This window comes from Amphiprion ocellaris, chromosome 15, assembly GCF_022539595.1.
Source record: "Amphiprion ocellaris isolate individual 3 ecotype Okinawa chromosome 15, ASM2253959v1, whole genome shotgun sequence".
In the NCBI taxonomy this organism is placed as follows: domain Eukaryota; kingdom Metazoa; phylum Chordata; class Actinopteri; family Pomacentridae; genus Amphiprion; species Amphiprion ocellaris.
In genome coordinates, this window is record NC_072780.1 from 34,427,324 (window position 1) to 34,442,436 (window position 15,113).

Genomic DNA, 15,113 nt, shown 5'->3' on the forward strand with positions numbered 1-15,113 from the left:
GTTTTGCATATTTATATAATTATAAATCTCAAAATAAGAAACTTTTAAAAAATGAGGTGATATTAAGTCAGAAATGTTATAAACTTTCTCATAACTATTATGAGAAGAATTATCAGTAAAGATGTTGGATATTCATATAATTTCAAATCTAAAAAAAATAAGAAATTTGAAATATTCTGAGATATTAAGTCAGAAATATGAGAAATATGATTATCACAAGAAAAATATAATTAAGATATTGGATATTTATATAATTCCAAAATTTAAAAAAAATTAATAAATAAAAAATGAGGTGATATTAAGCCAGAAATATGATAATGAAAAAAAAAATAAATGTTGGATATTTATTTAATTCCAAATCTAAAAAATTAAAAACTTTTAAAAATGAGGTGATATTACATCAGAAATATGAGAAACTTTCCCATAACAATGAGAAAAAAACATCATTGAGATGTTAGATATCTACATAATTCCATATCTGAAAAAATTATAAGAAACTTGAAAAATTATGGGATATTATATCAGAAATATGAGAAACTTTGCGATTATCACGAGAAAAATAAAATTAAGATGTTGGAGATTTATGTGATTCCAAATCTCTAAACAAAACAAGAAACTTAAAAAAAATATGAGCTAATAAGTCAGAAATCTGGGAAGATTTATGATAATTATAAGAAAAAAATAATTAAGATGTGGGATATTTAGATAATTCTAAATCTCAGAAACAAGAGAAACTTTCTCATAGTGAGAAAAAAATATTAAGATTTTGGATATTTATATTAAAAAAAACTTAAAAAAAATAAAAAAGAAACTTGAGAAAAATTATCAATAAAGATGTTGGATATTTATATGATTCCAAATCTTAAAAAAAATAAGAAACTTGAAATATTATGAGATATTAAGTCAAAAATATTAGAAACTTTCTCATATTTATTAGAAAAATTAAGATGTTGGATATTTATATCAATATTCTATCAAAGTTTATCCAAATGATATTTTTATAACTCATAATTTGAAGGTTTCCTATAATTAAATCATAAAGTTAATTATGAATCACTGATTAGTTGTCATGTTATTATTTAATCTGCCTGAGTCATTTTTAATAAAGTTTTAATTAGAGACCAGCAGCTCATAATTATTAGAAACTTTCTTAAATTGATGAGATATTAAGCTACTATTATAGTTTTATTATAATATTGTATAATTATGATGGGAAAAAAACCCTTCAGTGCTTCTCTGAAAATAGAAAACTTCTTGAAAACGTTCAGTGAAAGTCTGGAGAATGTTCTGGATGTAGTGGAGGCTCCTTATTTAAAATAAACCTGATAAATCCTGATCCAGGAGGAAAATCTGTCTAATTGTTCTGATTATTAGGATTTAAACATAAAGTCTAATGTGGAGGATGTTTATATTGGAGCAGATCATTTTCAATGAATTTCCATAAATAATGTGTAGAACCTCAGAAAAGTACGAAACATAATTTTATTAAAGATTTACGATAAGAAAAACAAATCGTCCCGGTTCTGGAGGCTTATTATCCACTCGACTCTGCGCTGCAGAAACACAATCTGGAGGAAATGTGGTCGTCTGGCAGCTAAAGGCCTCGTTATTTATCTCTCTAATGGTGGAACTGGCAGCGATCTGGTCCCAGAAGATCCTGAACAGAACCGGCCGACGGTCTGCTCATCAACAGAACCCAGAGAGCATCAAACACTGGAGGCTTTCTGTTTCTGAACCACTGAGAGCATCATGGGGAGCAGAACCGTCATTAAACTGCATCAGGAGCTGAGATCTGGAGCTTCTGGTGACTTCTGATGGGTGGACATGTGAGATTTCTGCATGGAATTTAAACTGGAGCAAGGAAAACATCAGTCAGCTGGAGGATGAAGATGGCGACCAGAGGAGGATCTGCAGCTACCATCAGGAGAACAAACAGCAGAATCGGATTTTCAAAGCAGAGTTTTACTGTAACGTCTCAATAAAACATGATTTCACACAAGTTTTTTGGCCACGACAAGAAATCATCCCTTCCATCCACTCTACTCACCAGATTTGTGTCCCTGTGACTTTTTTCTCTTCCCTAAAGTGAAATTCAACTTGAAGAGTCGTCATTTGGGCCGTGTGTGGAGGATGATGATGGTGACCAGAGGAGGGTCTGCAGCTACCATCAGGAGAACAAACTGCAGCTTCCAAAACTGGACAAGAAGCAGCAAATTCGCTGTTTTCTACGGCACTCATGTAGTCGAGGAGGAACAATTCATCCCCAAGAATTGGACTTTCAGAGCAGAGTTTTGCTGTAACGTCCTGATATGTCTCATCTGCTGTGTTCTTGGTCACAGAATCGCGATTTTCCACAAGTTTTTTGGTCACAATATTAAAAATTCATCCTTTCCACCCACTCTACTCGCCAGATTAGCCTCCCTGTGACGTCTTTCTGAATTAATCCCCCAGAATCAGACTTTTAAAGCAGAGTTTTGCTGTAATGTCTCCATAAAACATGATTTCACACAAGTTTTTTGGCCACAATGTCAAAAAATTGTCGCTTCCATCGACCCAAGTCACCAGATTAGACTCCCTGTGACTTCATTCTCTTCCCTAAAATGAAATGAAAGATGAAAACTCTCCATTTGGACAGTTTATGAGATTCAGCGTTCTTCCTAGATGGTGCTTCACTTATTATTTTTACAAATATCACAGTTCAACGTGACTTCACTTCATCATCGTTCTGTCATATACTGTTTATATTTCTTTGAACCAATCAAGTCGTTGTGGGCAGAGCTAAGCGAAGTGTTTCCTCTAAACAGTGACAGTTTGAAGGCTTTAATGGAAAAAACTGCTCAGCTGCATGGTCTAAATCCTCTGTAGAACAGCTGTTGTTGTCGTTTCCTGAAGCTAAGAAGTTCTCAGCACACAGAAAGAGAAAGAAAAGGAGAAAACCCCTGAAAGGAGCATCAACTGCAGCATTCAGTCAGTCAGACCAGCGCTGCCTCATGTTGCTCAGCCTCAAACCTTCTGATCAAACCTCATATTTCACCGGAAGATGAGCAGAAACACTACAGTTGTTGTTGGAGATGCTCGCTTCAACAACATGTGGACGTTCCAGGAGGTAACTGGCCACTAGTAAACATGTCCGACACAGTTTCTGTTCGTGTCAGTAAAGGTGCAGAGAGAAAAACATCCATGATGCGTTCGCTTCAGTATGTTTGACACCGACAGAAGCAGCCGGATGAGATTCAGGTGATGTTTGTTAGATCTGCTGCTGCTTTTATTGTGACGTCGCTGCAGGTAAACCAGAGTCAGAGTTCACCTTCAGACAACGCTGCCGTTCACAGCGCCGTACTTCCTTCCCGTCTCTCTGCTGCTGGATAAACTCACCGGCCTGCAGGCGGCGCCGTCGGTCGAGCCGCCGACTTCAAACACCTCGTGGATGGCTTTACGGAAACAGTGGAAGTTGTACTCTATCAAACCTGCAGGGAGAACAAAGCAGTTCTTTAGAACAGTTAAATCGAAAATCAGGGATCATATTAAAGTAGATTTTATTAGATCTTTACTATTGTGCATTTTATATTTTAATTATTGTGCATTTTATATTTTAATTATTGTGCATTTTATATTTTTATTATTTTCCATTTATATTTTATTACTGTGCATTTTATATTTTTATTATTGTGCATTTTATATTTTAATTATTGTGCATTTTATATTTTAATTATTGTGCATTTTATATTTTAATTATTGTGCATTTTATATTTTAATTATTGTGCATTTTATATTTTTATGATTGTGCATTTTATATTTTTATTATTTTCCATTTATATTTTATTATTGTGCATTTTATATTTTTATTATTGTGCATTTTATATTTTTATTATTGTGCATTTTAGATTTTAATTATTGTGCATTTTATATTTTTCTTATGCTGCATTTTATATTTTAATTATTTTGCATTTTATATTTTTATTATTGTGCATTTTAGATTTTTATTATTGTGCATTTTAGATTTTTATTATTGTGCATTTTATATTTTTCTTATGCTGCATTTTATATTTTAATTATTTTGCATTTTATATTTTTATTATTGTGCATTTTAGATTTTTATTATTGTGCATTTTATATTCTTCTTATGCTGCATTTTATATTTTAATTATTTTGCATTTTATATTTTTATTATTGTGCATTTTAGATTTTTATTATTGTGCATTTTATATTTTTATTATTGTGCATTTTAGATTTGTCTTATGCTGCATTTTATATTTTAATTATTTTGCATTTTATATTTTTATTATTGTGCATTTTAGATTTTTATTATTGTGCATTTTAGATTTTTATTATTGTGCATTTTATATTCTTCTTATGCTGCATTTTATATTTTAATTATTTTGCATTTTATATTTTTATTATTGTGCATTTTAGATTTTTATTATTGTGCATTTTATATTTTTATTATTGTGCATTTTAGATTTTTCTCCACCTAATGACGCTAGAATAACTAAAATATAAAAGCAGTCACCTTTCCTCTCGAAGCTCTCCTCTCTGAGGATGCAGACCAGAGCGAGGAACTTTGTGACCTCCTTCAGATAAAGCACCGTGGTGTTGTTGAGTTTGATGATGGCTGAAGACTCTCTATCGTAGGCGCAGCCGCTGCCATCGTCCATCAGCCTGAACACGAGGAAAAACACGTCACCTCCAACATACGAACTGTGCCGGAGCTTAGTACCACCGAGATGTAACTCTTCTCACCCGTAAATGCAGGAGACGTCGATGACCACGTCGATCATGTCGCAGCAGAGCTCGTAGGACTGCATGTCGACGGGAGAGCTGTCGGTGGCGATGTAGATCTTACTGACCACGTCGAACAGGAAGGCCTTCTCTATCCCGGAGTGCTGCAGAAGGACCATCATTTAAATTAATAAAAACATACCAAGAGGCTTCTGCTGCTGGTAAAGGGATTAAAATGAAACCTACAGATATGAAAATGTTTAGAAGGTTCTCCAGAGTCGGCAGCTGAGGGATGAGCTTCTGGACGACTTTACTGAAGGCCTCGAATATGGAGTGATCGTAGATACTGGTCAGGTAGAAGCTGAGGACACACAATGCACAGTTCACATTTAACCCTTCTGTTCTCTTCCTTTATGGGCACCAAAAATTATTGTTTCCTTGTCTGAAAAAATCCAAAAAATTCAGCAAAAAAATTCAGCAAATTTCTGAAGATTTGCAAAACCTTCAGGAAGAAAATTCCAATAATTCCTTAAAAGTTTACCTTGAAAGTTTTATTTTTAAAAAAGCCCCCAAATTTGGCAAGAAAATTCTTGTAAATATTTTGAAAAAATGAGTAAAATTCTTCCAAAAAAATCCTATAAATATCTAAAGTGATTCCATATATATCAGTAAAACTTTGAATATTTCCTTTAAGAACATTAACATAAAAATCAACCAAAGTCCAGCAAAATTCACTGGATTTTGGTTGATTTTTTTGTGTGAATGTTCTAAAGAAACATTTTTAACATTTCTTTTTTTCCACGAAAAATGTTCAAAGATTTCCCAAAAATGTTGAAAATGTGGACTTCAGAAGTTTCACTGTAAAAATATGTATTTTTTTCCACATTTTCGACTTTAAAACGGGTCGATTTGACCTGCAGGACGACACGAGGGTTAAAACGCTGCACTTTTACTGGAACAACATCCACAAAAAACACTTTAACATCTGAACATTCTTAAGTCACATATAACATTTTTACTTAGAGTGTATATCACACTTATTGTGCATTTTATATTTTCCTTATTGTGCATTATGGACGTTGTTTGCCTTCTTTATTTAAATGTGTAGTTTGCAATTCAATGAGTAAAGTAGCAACACAATCCTCAACTGTGAAAGCTCGATTATTTGCATTTCTTGGCCCTACTCTGTTCTCCCTCTATATGCTGCCACTTGGGTCAGTTATAGCAAAACGTGATCTGTCTTTCTACTGTTACGACATTCAGATTTATCTACCAGCGCAACTCACAGAAAGTGAGGCAGTAAGTAGGGTAACTAGCTGTATTAGGGATATTAAGGAGTGGCAGTTATCCAACTTTTTACTTCTAAATGAGGACTAAACTGAATGCATGGTGTTTGGGGGGACTGATACTGATCCATCAGGTTTCGTTTCAATGACTTTGAGTCCTGTGGTCAAAAGTCTTAGGGTGATATTTGACAGAGACTTGAAATTTAACAAACAAATTGACATTGTAGTCAGAGCAAGTTTCTTTCAGTTGCACCTTTTAGCCAAAATCAAGCCTTTTGAAAACTGCACCGACGTTGAAAAAGCATTCATGCTTTTATCTGCTCCAGACTGGACTACTGCAATGCTCTTTACATCAGCATCCCCCAGTCATCTATCAGACGCCTGCAACTGGTGCAAAATGCTGCAGCGTCTTTTAACAAACACCCAGACGTTAGCACATCACCCCGGTCCTTTACTCTCCACCGGCTTCCAGTCCAGTCCAGAATCATTTTTAAACTTTTATTCTTTGTTTTTAGAGCTCTTAACGGTCTCGCTCCACTTTATTTATCAGAACTTTTAACTTTACAGGACCAATCAGAGCTCTGAGGTCGTCTGATCAGCGGCTGCTTGAAGTACCAGGTCTAAATAAAACCCTGGGGTGACCAGATGTTCTCCACCATCATGACCTGGCTCTGTTTAAATCAGAACTCAAAACCTTGCTGTTTAAAATGGCTTTTATACCTAGCAGCATGGTGACATTTTATTACTTTTATTTCTTTTAGATGTATGTTTTATTGCTGTTTATTTTATTGTATATTTTACTGCCACCTCTGGTTTAAGTTACTGTGTTGTTTTTATGTCATTCTCTTGTTTTTTTTACTGTGAAGCTCTTTGGTCACCCTTTGGGCTGTTGGAAAGGACTATAGAAATAAACTGTGATTGATTGATGATTGATTTCATATTTCATGCTGCATATTAGAGCTACACCTGATGATTATATTCATTGCTGATGATTCTATTACGTGAAAAATGTTGAGCGGTGTTTCCCAAAGCCGAAGACGACAAACGTCTTGTTTTATCCAAAAATATTCAGTTTACTTATTTAACTTTTTTCTTCTGTTAAAGAAACACTCCGACTGATGGACTGATGGTCAGGGTGGGTGATGATGAATTTGGTCGTCGACAGCTTGCCCATTAATAGTTGCAGCGCTACTATGAATCTCTAAATCTCAGTTATAAACCTTTGCTAAATATCCTTTGATGTAAATAAATCAGCATAATGTTGTGTATTATTCCCAGATGTGTGATTTCTGTGTTGCTATAATAGAGGAGTAATTTAAGTATCATGTGTACTTATTAGGGCTGAAACGATTCCTCGAGTTATTCGAGTAATTCAATTACTAAAATTCCTCGAGGCAAATTTCTCTGAATCGAGAATTCGTTTAATCAACCACATGCTGGACACCAGGTCATGAAATGACGGACCACGGTGCGAGGAAGGACCCAGACTTCAATCGAGACAAACCGGGTCCTTAAATTTGATGGGACGCTTCTATTTTAACCAGCACAGCTCTTCTATTATTTACGGCAGGAGTGTCCAACCAGTCCACGGTTTAAACGGTCGTCTAAACTAGCCGGAACCAGGACAGATTCAGCTGCTGCACAGATTATTTATCACCTCAAATACTTTCAGAAATACTTTTCCCTGAAGTGACTTCGAAATAAAATGAAAGTTTGCGGTCAACCCGCTGTGTTTATCCGACTCATCTGCCGGACCGTCCAGCTGAAAGCTCGGTCATGTGACCACGTTGTGGTCCACTAGTGACCGCCCACCATGCATGCGATTTTCAGATGCGGTGTATTTACATGCAGGAAAAACGCATCGAGTGGACACGTAGCTTCACTGTATGTTTTCTGTATTCAGGCACCGTGACGGAATTCCGACGTGCGGCGCCGCCGTTTGGCTCGGAAAAGAAGGATAGGACATTAGTTCATCTACCAATGGAATGAGGGGAACGCAGCTTTTGCTCTCAACCAAACTAATACCACTAGCCAATGAGAAGTAGAGTGGGTGTCCAGGACGGTTATTTCTGTTGCACAGTGCACTGACTTCCGCTTTTGAATCCCATTACTCAATTAATCGCCAGAATAATCGATAGAATGCTTGATTACTAAAATAATCGATAGCTGCAGCTCTAGTCCTTATTAAAGTAGAGAGGCTGTGGCCAGATAAATAATGAATTATTTATTTCTTGGACCACAAACACATCTCACACATTTTACCTCTAATTCATCTGAACTTTTTTCTTCAACATTTTGCAGTTTATATCCAGGATTTAATCTGCTGCTTCCCCACAGCAACAAAACACAAAGATCTGTGTTTACTACAGATAAACTTCAAGCTGTGAGACAAAAACTATAAAATACTTCTAGGAGGAATCTGGAGCTGGTGCTTCGTATCTCTACCTTCAGCTGGTGCTTCGTATCTCTGCCTTCAGCTGAAGCTTCGTATCTCTGCCTTCAGCTGAAGCTTCGTATCTCTGCCTCCAGCTGAAGCTTCGTATCTCTGCCTTCAGCTGAAGCTTCGTATCTCTGCCTTCAGCTGAAGCTTCGTATCTCTGCCTTCAGCTGAAGCTTCGTATCTCTGCCTTCAGCTGAAGCTTCGTATCCCTACCTTCAGCTGAAGCTTCGTATCTCTGCCTTCAGCTGGTGCTTCGTATCTCTGCCTTCAGCTGGTGCTTCGTATCTCTGCCTTCAGCTGGTGCTTCGTATCTCTGCCTTCAGCTGAAGCTTCGTATCTCTGCCTTCAGCTGAAGCTTCGTATCTCTGCCTTCAGCTGGTGCTTCGTATCTCTGCCTTCAGCTGGTGCTTCGTATCTCTGCCGTCAGCTGGTGCTTCGTATCTCTGCCTCCAGCTGAAGCTTCGTATCTCTGCCTTCAGCTGGTGCTTCGTATCTCTACCTTCAGCTGAAGCTTCGTATCTCTGCCTTCAGCTGGTGCTTCGTATCTCTGCCTTCAGCTGGTGCTTCGTATCTCTGCCTCCAGCTGAAGCTTCGTATCTCTGCCTTCAGCTGAAGCTTCGTATCTCTGCCTTCAGCTGGTGCTTCGTATCTCTGCCTTCAGCTGAAGCTTTGTATCTCTGCCTTCAGCTGAAGCTTCGTATCTCTGCCTTCAGCTGAAGCTTCGTATCTCTGCCTTCAGCTGGTGCTTCGTATCTCTGCCTTCAGCTGAAGCTTCGTATCTCTGCCTCCAGCTGGTGCTTCGTATCTCTGCCTCCAGCTGAAGCTTCGTATCTCTGCCTCCAGCTGAAGCTTCGTATCTCTACCTTCAGCTGAAGCTTCGTATCTCTGCCGTCAGCTGGTGCTTCGTATCTCTGCCTTCAGGTGGTGCTTCGTATCTCTGCCTTCAGCTGGTGCTTCGTATCTCTGCCTTCAGCTGAAGCTTCGTATCTCTGCCTTCAGCTGAAGCTTCGTATCTCTACCTTCAGCTGTTCCACCTGTGCAGACTTGCAGACTCACCTGAGATGAACCTTCTCCAGACTGGCATCAGCCAGGTCATCGTTGGCCCTCTGGTGGACGTCTCTCTGGGTTTCTATCTTGTGGTCGTCCGACAGACCGTCCACTTTATGGATGAACACCTCAAAGTTGATGTCTGGGTTCACCTTGTAGGCTCTGCTGACCGTCAGGTGCAGCCGACCAAGAGCCTCCATGTAGTCGTCCTGGTAACAGACGGGCATTAGGTCAGGGGTGGTAAACATGCAGAGGTCCAGTCTGACCCCAGGAGGACTTTAAGAAGGGTAAAAACTACAGAGGTGCATGAAGGCTGGAGAAGTTAAGTAGCTGCTATGGATCAGATCTGAGCTCTGAACTGTATCTCTCAGAGGATAAACCTGGAATGCCAGGTATCCCACAGGGTGAGTTATCTGTCATAATGGATTCATCACAGCATCCACAATCATCCTGAGATAATGGACGACTGTTGACTGCCTCGGTTTGAGAGATTGGGCGAACACAACGGCTGAGAGTAGATGCTCCACAGACTTAAAGGGAACCAGGATGATGGGACCTTTGGACTCACATAAAGACTGACTGTAGACATTCCATTAAAAAATCTATAGACTGTGAGTCAGCAGCTTCAGTACGACAGAATTTGGTTTGGTGGAACCCTATTGTTGACGCACTACCACAACTTCTATGCAGATTTTATTACTCTGCCAAGGAACGCAGCGGAGTTATGGAACGATTGACGTCTGTCCGTCCGTCTGTCCGTCACATCACTCAAAAACAGACCAATATATTTGGATGAAATTTTCAGAGAAGATCAGAAATGACACAAGAACCAAGTGATTAGAGTTTGGCAGTGATGCAGTTTATAGTCTGGATCCACGGATTTGACTAAACCTGGTTCAAAATTACTTACAATTTGCCCAGAATGATTACAATTTCTCCAAAATGACAAAAAAAAATTGTCCAAAACAACTAAAAATTTTCAATTTCGTGCCTCCTTTTTGTCGTTTTGTGTCTCGTTTCTTTCATTTTGTGTCTTGTTCTTGTTGTTTTGTGTCTTGTTTTTGTCATTTTGTGTCTTGTTTTTGTCATTTTGTGTCTTGTTTTTGTCATTTTGTGTCTTGTTCTTGTTGTTTTGTGTCTTGTTTTTGTCATTTTGTGTCTTGTTTCTGTCATTTTGTGTCTTGTTTCTGTCATTTTGCGTCTTGTTTTTGTTGTTATAGTCTGGATCCACGGATTTGTTACAGATTTCTGTATCATTGCCAGATAGCGGCACAGAGTCACTGTAACCATGACAACAAGTGAACACTACATCAGCTGTCTGCTGATGATCACATGATTGTGATTCTACTAGAAATCCACCTCTGAGGACTTATCAGGACTTATCCATCAGAAATGATCCAAGGACTGAGCAGCCTCGGTGGAGTTCTGCTCTCTGAGGGCCTTTCTTCTGTATAAATTTTTCACATTTACAAGGCGGGGGGATAACTTAACCTTTTTCTGAATAGTTCCCACTTTAGCTAGTTGGTGTCAGCATTACGACAGATGTGGAAATGAATGGGAATTTAAAATCATTTCTAGATCTTGACAAGTTGTAAAATCCTCTATGGTTCAGTTCCAGATGACTAAATGTTGTGTTCCTTTGTCGACACTGTGATCTGGAAGTTGTAATGTGGAAATGATAAACTGAGGCTGAATGTTGATGAAACTGAATTTATTTTTCTTCATAAATTTCAGGTTGTTCATGATGTTTAGTAAAAAGATAATTCCTTAAATGTGAACATTTCTGCAGTAAAACAAAGGAACCATTAGGAGTTGTGGTTATTTATAGGTTATTATGCTGTGGTTTTACTGGTCCAGTCCACTGGAGATCAGACTGGACTGGATGTGGAACCTGGACTAGGATCAGTTTGACTCTTCTGCGTTAATTCGTGAAACACAGGAAGTATTTACGCCCTGAAACAGAAGCTCTAACTCCCATAAATCGCCCTACCTGAGCGTCGATGACGAAGATCAAAGCTCCAGTTCCCTTGAAGATCATCTCGCTGTCGAATGTGGGGTCGAAGAAGTCCACCTGGCCAGGGAAGTCCCAGATCTGGAAGTTGACAAAGGAGCTGGCGGAGATGTCGTCCTTGTAGATTTTGTTGGTGCTCTCGAGGAATAACGTCTCGTTGGGGGACATCTTGTGGAAAACAACCTGAGCAGGGACCCAAAAAAGATCGTTGTTACGTTCCGTATCTTTATTCGAAAATTTTAAGACCGAGTACATCCCAATTAGTGCTAAAATAAATCACAAAACGGGTTTTAAATGGGTCACAAAATTGGTTTTAAAATAACCCAAATTAGGCTCTGGAGAATTAGTTTAACCACAAACTAATAAAACATGTAAAGTTTAGATCAGGGGTGTCCAACATGAGGCCCGTGGGCCAAAAGCGGCCCTCCAGAGGGTCCAATCAGGTCCTCAAAGTGTAAAAATTCCAGAGAAGACATTAACTGCAGATTGTAAATTAGTAAAAATATAAATTTAAAATTATTTCTAGACCATGACAAGTTGTTTAGATCAGAAAGTAAAATACTAGATTGTTCTTTTGTTGATTTGTGTCTTATTTTTGTAATATTGTGTCTTATGTGTGTTTTTTTAGTCTTTTTTTGTCGTTTTTCTCATGTTTTTGTCGTTTGTTTTTACTTTTTGTCTCACTTGTGTTTTTTGTCTTATTTTTGTCATTTTGTTTTGCTTTATTCATTGTTTTGTGTATAGGCATTTTGTTTCACGTTTTTGTCATTTTTGGTCTCATTTGTGTCATTTGTGTATTTTTTATTTTTTTGTCTCTTTTTTGTTTTGTTTCGTTTGTCTTATTTTTTGTCACTTTGTGTCGCATTTTTTTGTCATTTTGTGTCTTACGTTTGTAATTTTTTGACTTGTTTTTGTTGTTTTTTGTCTTTTTTAAAGTAATATACTATAGCACTCATTTCCAGACACCTGTGACTAAATGTTGTGTTCCTTAATAGATACAATATAAAGATATATATAAATGATATAGACATAATATATATAATAAAAGGATATATATTAGGGGTGTCAAACGTGGCCCGCGGGCCAAAACCAGCCCTCCAGAGGGTCCAAAACCAGCCCACAAAATGACAAAAACAAAACGGCAAAAACAAGTCAGAAAATGACAAAAACATAAACGACAAAAACAAGACACGAAACGGCAAAAACAAGACACAAAATGACAAAAACAAGACACAAAACAACAAAAACAAAACGACAAAAATAAAGCTGTGTGTCCACTAGATGTGATTTTCCTGCACAGCAACGCACCGCATCTGAATATCGCACGGATGGTGGGCGGTCACTATTGGACCACAACATGGTCACATGACAGCGCTGAGCAACAGCAGGCTGCTACGTGGTCCACATGTGACCACATAGCGGCCTGCTGTTGGTCAGCGCTGTCATGTGACCATGTTGTGGTCCGCTAGTGACCGCCCGCTGTCCATGTGATTTTCAGATGCGGTGCGTTGCCGTGCGGGAAAATCGCATCTCGTGGACACACACACAAAACGACAAAAACAAAACAACAAAAACAAGACGCAAAATGACAAAAACAAAATGACAAAAACAATACAGAAAACGACAAAAATCAGACATAAAATGACCAAAACAAAATGACAAAAACAAGACACAAAATGACCATAACAAAATGACAAAAACAAAACGACAAAAATACAAAATGACAAAAATGATATAGATATAGTAGACAAAACAGATATAATATAAGGATATAATATGAATGATGTAGTCATAAAATGCAGATTTTGGACAAATTAAAACATCTTAAGGTTGACTTGAAGACACTAAAGAGATTTAAGTACCACTATATTGGTTAATTAGGTGCTGTTTTAGATCCATGTTGACTAAAATCAGCTCTACCTTCTGGATGGAGGACTTTCCACTCCGTCTGAGTCCCATCAGCAGGATCCTGGGTCTGTCAGCTGATGAGGAGCTCCCCTCCATCCCCTCCACTCCGTACACAAAACTTTTGGGAAACGACCCCTCGCCGCTGTAGCTCCCTGATAATGCGGGGTCCTCATACTGAATATCCATGCTGCACTGCAAAAACTCAAAATCTTAACAAGTCTGTTTGTCTTATTTTTAGTCAAAATGTCTCATCCCACTCGATTTAAGATAAATTCACTGAACAAGAGACATTTCAGCAGATGGAGGGACTTGTTTTAAGACAATGCATCTGAAATATCTTGTTAAGTCAAACAATCTAGAAATGATCTTGTTTTGAGTTGAATTTTACAAGAAAACTCAAAATAAGTTTAACCCTTGTGTCGTCCTGCAGGTCAAACTGACCTGTTTTAAGGTTTGGAAATGTGGAAAAAAATGTCTTTTCACAGTGAATCTTCTGATCTCCACATTTCCAACATTTTTGGGAAATCTTTGAACATTTTTTGGTGGAAAAAAAAGAAATGTTAAAAATGTTTCTTAAGAACATTCACATAAAAATCAACCAAAATCCAGTGAATTTCACTGGATTTTGGTTGATTTTTATGTGAATGTTCTTAAAGAAAATATTAGAAGTTTTACTGATATATGTGGAATCACTGTAGATATTTTTAGGATTTTCTGGAAGAGTTTTACTCATTTTTTGAAAATATTTACAAGCATTTTCTTGCCAAATTTGGGGGATTTTTTTAAAAAATAAAACTTGAAGTGAAACTTTTCAGGAATTATTGGAATTTTCTTCCTAAGGTTTTGCAAATTTTCAGAAATTTGGGGAATTTTTTTGCTGAATTTTTGGATTTTTTTTCAGACAAGGAAACTATATTTTTTGGTGCCCACATATGAGGACAGCAGGAGGGTTAAAACAATGCATCTTAAATATCTTGTTAAGTCAAACAATCTTGAAATTATCTTGTTTTGAGTTATATTTTACAAGAAAACTCAAAATAAGTTTAATACATCTCAAATTAGGAAGTTACATGATAAAGTGAAAAACTGCTATTTCTTTTTTTTTTAGCATGTCTGGCTTATTTTAAGACACCTAAGCTTGACAATCCTGGTAAAATAGAACTTAAAATAAGTTTTCCCAGCTAATTTTGAGATCTCAATATTCTACATATCATATCTTATTTCTACAAATCTTACCAAGTCATTTTCCACTTGTTCTATTGGCAGATTTTTTCACTTATTTCAAGGTAAAAGTTCCTTGAAATAAGTTTTTTTTTTGTTTGTTTTGAGAGGGGCATTTTTTCCATTGTGTGCTTCCCTACCTGCTCCTTCTTGTTTGTCCTCTCCTGGCCGTTTTAAGCTCTCAGAAAGCTCTCAGTGATCCCAGCAGGAGTGTTTTTGTTGTTTTTGTTGTTGAGGATCCTCACAGCCAGTTAGCATGGCAGGCTAACCAGGTAGCAGCTGAAGCGCAGCGTTTACAGCTGGAAAAACCAGCTGGAATGACACCGTATCCACGTGTGGCTTAACAAAAAGTAACACAGACAATAAATCAAGCTGTTGTCCTCATGTGGTCGGTCGATTCGATGCTACACAGGTTAGGAAGAAATGCTAAAAGAAGCTAACTTTAGTCGCAAGTTGGACATTTCCGCCCCCGTTGGTTCGT

At 37.4% G+C, this 15,113-nt stretch overlaps 1 protein-coding gene across 4 annotated transcripts; it reads right to left on the bottom strand.

Moving 5' to 3' along the window:
* Positions 1-1,468: 1,468 nt before the first annotated feature.
* On the bottom strand, positions 1,469-15,109 carry rragcb (Ras-related GTP binding Cb). Of its 4 annotated transcripts, XR_002746325.3 has the most exons (9): positions 14,773-15,109; positions 13,424-13,603; positions 11,483-11,686; positions 9,502-9,701; positions 4,966-5,080; positions 4,741-4,883; positions 4,511-4,659; positions 2,048-3,467; positions 1,469-1,914 (listed from the first exon to the last, which is right to left on the bottom strand). XR_002746325.3 is itself a non-coding variant. In XM_035949910.2 (8 exons), exons 2-8 carry the CDS (start codon positions 13,595-13,597, stop codon positions 3,310-3,312), a joined length of 1,143 nt encoding a protein of 380 aa, XP_035805803.1. In that variant the 5' UTR covers position 13,598; positions 14,773-15,109; the 3' UTR covers positions 1,469-3,309. The 4 variants fall into 4 exon arrangements, 3 of the variants coding, with proteins under 3 accessions (XP_035805803.1, XP_023129879.1, XP_035805804.1); XM_035949910.2 differs by having other exon boundaries at positions 1,469-3,467; positions 13,424-13,598; XM_023274111.3 differs by having other exon boundaries at positions 1,469-3,467.
* Between the last annotated feature and the right edge of the window lie 4 nt (positions 15,110-15,113).

Bases quoted from the DNA above. Each gene is read 5' to 3' on its own strand.
- rragcb (XM_035949910.2), bottom strand. From the start codon at position 13,597: ATGGATATTCAGTATGAGGACCCCGCATTATCAGGGAGCTACAGCGGC. The intron at 11,687-13,423 runs GTAGAGCTGATT...GTCCCTGCTCAG, and splicing joins GAAAGTCCTCCATCCAGAAG to GTTGTTTTCCACAAGATGTC. The intron at 4,884-4,965 runs GTAGGTTTCATT...GTCCTTCTGCAG, and splicing joins TTCTAAACATTTTCATATCT to CACTCCGGGATAGAGAAGGC.